The sequence below is a fragment of the Xiphophorus maculatus genome, chromosome 20 (assembly GCF_002775205.1).
Source record: "Xiphophorus maculatus strain JP 163 A chromosome 20, X_maculatus-5.0-male, whole genome shotgun sequence".
Lineage (NCBI taxonomy): Eukaryota > Metazoa > Chordata > Actinopteri > Cyprinodontiformes > Poeciliidae > Xiphophorus > Xiphophorus maculatus.
Genome location: NC_036462.1, coordinates 2,292,830 through 2,299,159, shown reverse-complemented (window position 1 = coordinate 2,299,159; position 6,330 = coordinate 2,292,830). Strand labels below are relative to the sequence as shown.

The 6,330-nt window shown below is 39.2% G+C and overlaps 1 protein-coding gene across 2 annotated transcripts; it reads left to right on the top strand.

Annotated features, from left to right (window-relative positions):
* The first annotated feature begins 797 nt into the window (after positions 1–797).
* acot8 (acyl-CoA thioesterase 8) lies at positions 798–6,121 on the top strand. 2 transcript variants are annotated; one of them, XM_023353509.1, is made up of 6 exons: positions 798–1,032; positions 2,761–2,918; positions 3,016–3,241; positions 4,062–4,219; positions 4,307–4,498; positions 5,254–6,121. In XM_023353509.1, the coding sequence occupies exons 1-6, from the start codon at positions 851–853 to the stop codon at positions 5,370–5,372; spliced, it is 1,035 nt and encodes a 344-aa protein (XP_023209277.1). In that variant the 5' UTR covers positions 798–850; the 3' UTR covers positions 5,373–6,121. The 2 variants fall into 2 exon arrangements, with proteins under 2 accessions (XP_023209277.1, XP_005807864.1); XM_005807807.3 differs by having other exon boundaries at positions 800–1,032; positions 2,782–2,918.
* Positions 6,122–6,330: the final 209 nt, after the last annotated feature.

Here is a 6,330-nt window from a genome sequence, read left to right as displayed (position 1 = left end):
GTACGGCTTGGATGCAGCTGGTCACCGTGGAAACCCATTCCATGAAGCTCTCTGCACACTGTTACTGAGCTAATCTGAAGCCCACATGAAGTTTGGAGGTCAGTAGTGATGGAGTCTGAGAAAGTCGGTGACCTCTTTGCACTATGTGCTTCACTGTCTGCTGACTCCATCAGTTTACATGGCCTACCACTTCATGACTGAGTTGCTGTCGTTCCCAAACACTTCCCTTTTCTTATAATACAGCTGACAGTTGACGGTGGAATATTTAGGAGCGAGGAAAATTCATGACTGAATTTGTTGCACAGGTGACATCCTATCATAGTTCCACGTTGGAATTCACTGAGCTCCTGAGAACAACCCAGTCTTTCACAAATGTTTGTAAAAACAGTCTGCATGCCTGGGTTCTTCATTTTATACACCCATGGCCATGGAAGTGATTGGAACACCGGAGTCCTATTTAGGATGGGTGAGCATATCTTTGGCAATATAGTGTATATAACTAAGACTTGGATGCATGTTTTCAAAAAATAATTTTGAAACATGCAGAATTTCCCACTGCTTCGCAATTATGCACAACTTTGTGTTAGAGCTCATAAAATTCAACATACGTTGAAGTTTAGGCTGTACTTGAAATGTGAAAACATTGAGGGAATGTACTTTTGAGAAATATAATTACGTGATTTTTTTTTTTTTTTAGTTCAATAACTATTAATATTTCATATTTAATCTACAAATATATGCGTTGGAAAGTTTGATAAAGGAATGAAGGAACTCACTTCACCACTGGGAGGCGATAAAGAGCAATATATCTGATCGGCACCGAGCAAATAAGAGGAAGTGCTGAAGAAAAATGGCAGAAGGGAAAGTGAGCAAGAGTGATTCCTTTAATCGGTTAATTGATATAATAGAGTCACAGAATTCAGCTGAGGATGACGGCTCGGAAAGTTCTGGAGCTCGTTACCCGCAGGACCTCCGAAGCGTCCTGGTTACCAGTGTCTTAAACCTGGAGCAGCTGGACATTGACCTCTACAGGTACGTAGCTCCAGTTCGTCACTTCTAAAACATTTAGAAATTCGTACACTTGCTTCTAGTTAACGTTGTGTTTTAACTGGGACCTTTGATAGGATCAAACGTTTTGCAGCTGTGTTTTTAGGGAGGTGTTCAATGCCAAAAACCGTCTCTGTCACTGTAACGATTCCGGGTAGGTGACTGTCTTAATGCCTGAATAAATCGCTGCAAACGTAAATAAATGGGTTGAAAAATACACATGGTCGCGATTCATTTTTTAAAAATTATTTAATCACATGCAAACAGCTCCAAGCTTATTGTGACTGTTTTTTCCAAGTTTAACATCGATAAAAGCATTTTGGTAAGGAGACGTAGCAGTGACTTTTTTTTTTGTAAAAAAAAAAAAAAAAAGAAAAAAAGAAGCAATATAAATAAACCACTGGGAAAAATGCTTTATAATAGACTACTCTAACAAATTATACAGTCATGTGGACTACAGTTCCTGTAATGATTGTAATATAAAACAGTCAAACATGAGATCAGCTCCTAACTAAAATTGGCCAGTTTTTCTTTTATATACATGAGAAAATCAAAAATCCAATCTTTCTCTGACCTGTGAACACAACGTATTCAACATGTCGTTTTTAGATGTGTCTGGCCCAACACAAGTCAATCAAGTGGCTGAATTAGCAGAGGCGAATCTAAAAGCTGCAGGACTCCAGTCCTTGAGGCCTTGATTTAAGGACTTTAAATTTAAATCCTTACTTTTAAGGATTTAAGGGCCCTGGTCTAAGACACTAGCTCCAAGTGAGAGATGGACTCCAGGAGACAGCAGCTCGGCTGAACACACTTTTATCATTTTAAGGTTTTCAAGCTGCTCTGAAGCCTCCTGGTATTGAAAATGTTAGAAGTCTTCTGGAAAGTTCTGAGTTAAGTTTAAGGGCTTATTTTCAGTAGGAAATAAGAAGATGAAACGCCTGTGCTAGCATCAGATGGACACAAAAAGCTCCCAAAATGTATGATGTATTGCAGAACTATTGCTCAATATTGCAATAATGATTGTGATTGACTTCTCTTTCCCTGAATCTTTTTCTTTCGTCACAATGTCCCCACTCCTCTGTTAGCTTTAGAACTAAGTAAAATGAATACGAAGGTCCGCCAAATATTGCATCGAAGCAGTCTGATTCCACATACTGTCTACTCTAATAAGTTATAGAGTTGAAAGTGTGATCTCTAAATTCTTAAAAATTTAGAGATCACACTTTCTCTGTCAAAAAGTGTGATGTAGCTTCTGCTTCCAATATGAATTAAAAATGGCTGCTAATGTCAGAAAAGCTGGAAAAAAGTAGTCCACCGGTCGCAGTTTTCTGGCCGATCACCAATCTTTAAAAAGCCTAACCTTCCGATTCCAAATTTGGCCGGTACAGTTTTTTTTTTTGTCACTAAATGTAGTAACAAACTCGCTAAGTTGTCCATGTTAGATCGACTTCACATGTAAGTGTCGGCCGATCACGACATTATGGAAGTCGGGAAGTTGCACCCTAACTGGAAAACAATGTTTATGAAAACTGTTCATTTTTCAAATTTATTTTTATATTGCTATCAACTGGAGATCAAAATAGTCATCCACAAAACTCGGAACAGTTTATCCCTAGGAACAGCTAGAAGCTACTAAACCTGCTTGCAGGAAGCTTTATTTTTTATTACAAGCAGCTTTGAGCAGCTGGATCTGATGAGAGTATTTTATTTCAGTCCCATCTCTTTCTCCGCCAGGGGAACACACCACTGGGTGCCGCGCACGCAGCGCTTATTTGGCGGTCAGATCATCGGCCAGGCTCTGGTGGCTGCTGCCAAATCGGTCAGTGATGATCTCTATGCCCACTCGCTCCATTGCTACTTTGTGCGAGCAGGTAAGACTCGGATTATGAAGCATCTGGAACCAAGCAACAGTTTGAAGAGTCGGATCATTTTTTTGTGGTTTTTTTTTTTTCCTTTCTTTTCTTCCAGGAGACCCTAAGGTACCGGTTCTGTACCAGGTGGACCGCACTAGAGATGGGCGCAGTTTCACTGTGCGCTCTGTGAAGGCCATCCAGCATGGACAACCCATCCTGATCTGCCAGGCGTCCTTCCAGCTGCTGCAGCCGAGCCCGCTGCAGCACCAGTTCCCCATGCCGGTGGTCCCTCAGCCTGAAGACCTGCCCACCGTTGAGGAGATCATCCAGCGTTACCTCAGGTACGGCTCTGTGTGGTGGAGATGTGAGCTTGGTTGGAAAGTCACCGGTCAGATGTCAGTCTGTATTTTGTGGTGGACATTAGGCTTTTGATGGGGTGAAAGTATTACCTGGTGGTGATGCACTCTGTCCCACCTGTGTGCAATCTGCTGGTGAATGTTATAGCAGTAATACTTTTACAGTAGTGTTTTTGTATCAGATAATTTAAATCATTGTTGGAGGTAAGCAATTAATTCATCTCAAGATAAATTAAAACAAAATTAACAATTTTGATTCCACTGATATTTTTTGAAAGGTTAGCTTGTTTATGGAGACTTCATAATCCATTTTATTTATAGTTTTGGTTGTGTGTATGTGGATTTTATTTCTGTTTTATCATTTTTGGTTGTTTATTTTGGATATTTAAAATGTCTTCCAGTTCCTGTGCTAAATTTTTACTGACACAGTTAAAATTTCTTGATCTTTGAGAGTGTATCATTACACCATTATCAATATATTACTTGAAAATGGATTCAAAACAACAATATTATTGTTTATCGTAATAATTACTAGAACAATTTATCATCAAGCAAAATATGTTGTCTTTCAGACAGCTGTTGTGCACCACAACAGCTGTCTGAAAGTAAAAAAATAAAATAAAATAGTTGCACAACAACCAAAACCAAAGGGAATTGTCCAAGCATGCAATGCCTCACCCCTAAAAAAGTATGAATAAAATTGTAGAATAAGGACAGATGAGAACTGGCTGCTCCATCGGGCTGCACACCAAACTCTGTCTTCATTGTGCTCTGAATGTGTTCTGAGGATCTGCTCACTTCACAGTAAACCAGACCTGACAGAGAGTGCAAAACAAGGCCTGAACAAACTCCTGGCTACCGAGGTTCCCATCGAGGTGAAGCCCGTCAGCCCAGCACAGTTTTACCGCCATGTTTCAGGAGAACCGCGGAGGCTGTTCTGGGCCAGAGCTCGAGGACATATCGGTAATATTTGAACAACCCATAACTGCAATACAGAGAAACATAATTGAACGAGTTCTGTGGATGCAGATGGCTTTTGTTCCCATGCAGGTGAAGGAAACATGAAGTTGCACTGCTGTGTGGCCGCCTACGTGTCAGACTTTGCCCTCCTGGGGACGGTACTGCTGCCGTATCCTAAATACAAAGCCCGCTTCACCGCCTCCCTGGACCACGCCATGTGGTTCCACAGCACCTTCCGTAGCGACGAGTGGATGCTGTACGAATGTGACAGCCCCTGGGCAGGTCAGTCCCTCCTCCTGTAACCCCACTGTCCTCACATACCTGCCCCACTTCATTCTGGACAACAATGGTGAAAATGAACAGCAAGATACGAAATAAGTGTTGGCACCAAGGCTGAGCTCTGAAAGGCTCTTTGCATGTAATCATGCTTAAACTAAGGACACAGATTGCTCAGCCTTACATTTTGAGGTGTGTCCATTTTCAAGTCTCACTATAGCCAGTTAATGTCTAGAGATGCACCGATCCGATATTAATATCTAAATCGTTGCCAATATTGAAAAAAATTCTAGATATGGTATCAGGGGCAATGTTCCCGACCTGTAAGAGCGTTCTGAGTGATGTCATGCTTTATTATTTATTTTTCATTATATTTAAAATTCCTAATTATGCTTTCTGAACCATTTAAGAGAAGGTTTGTTGCAATTTATTTTTACATGTTTGGCCAACATAGTCTAAATTGCACTGACTTAACAAAATAAAGTTGTTGTTTTTACATGTCTTACCAAGGCTGTGAAGCTATCGGTGTATCTATGTGTGCTGTACTGGTGCAGAGTTATCAAATAGATTTGTAATTTACTACATTTATATCTGTGTTTAAACAAAGTAGCGTTTTAAGTCAATTCAGCTGTTTTTCTGTATCGGGTCGGTATCGGCCGATACGATACGTCAGATTTGTCCTTTTCCTAAATTTTACTCCATTTCCAGTTTGAGGCTAACATTTGTGTTTGTTTTTGGTGTGTGATTGTTGATTCCTGCAGGAAGCAGCAGAGGACTGGCTCAGGGCCGGCTGTGGAGAAGAGATGGGGTCCTGGCAGCCTCGTGTTCTCAGGAAGGGGTTCTGAGAGTCAAACCTGTCCCAGAGAACAGCAAGCTATAGCAGTTTTTTTTTTTTTTTTTACATATTTGCTATAATTATGAGTGATATCTGCCGTTTTAAGTGTTTTATGGAAGGATTGCTTTTAAAATGTTTAAATGTCATATATTAAAATTATTTATGCACAGGGCGGAGGGTACAATCTTTCTAACTTCTAGGGTTGTACATGTCAGGACTTGAGTAACATTTTTTTCAGTTTTATGAATGAGTGTGATATGTTTGTACACTGGAGGCTAAAATATAAGCCATGTTAGAACCTATTAAACACGTGATATCTGAAAGACCCTGCAGACACAACCAGATGTACCGTTTATTATGACTGTGTAGAATTTATAACACTATCAGCTTGAAATATTTCAATTTTATAAATTATTATTTTAAAAAATTAATGGATGAAAGAGCTATTTTTTATTAACACATTCCCAAAAACAGAAAAGGCTAGAGTGGATTTAAGCTTTTCTATATTTCTTGGAAACATTCATGCAATGATGTTATATAATGTAAGAGTCAATATACAATATTAACTCCTTTTGTTGACTTTATTGCAACATTTCTGACCTGTGGTGCCTTGATAACATGAAACACAAAGCATGGTAACTTGTTTATAATATATAATTTTCCTTACAGGTGTATCCCAGAAGTGAGTGTTGTTTCAACTATTGCACTAATGTCAATATGTGCTTTGTCTTTAGTTTGAATGTGAAAAAATTAAGAGAATTTTGCACTGTAACAATAAATATTGTAACTTGTGATAAAATGTTAATCCTTTTAAAACTTGAGGAACATTGGTTGAAGCAGCTAAATGAACAGGGTGATGGTGAAGAACCCAGAACACAGTAGGTGCCATTTTTGTTTTATTCAAATGCAAAGGGATGCATAAAAAACAATTAGCATGTCAGAGACTTTTTCTATATCTCTTCACATGGAATTGGTGCAAGGAAGAATTAAAAAAAAAAAAATC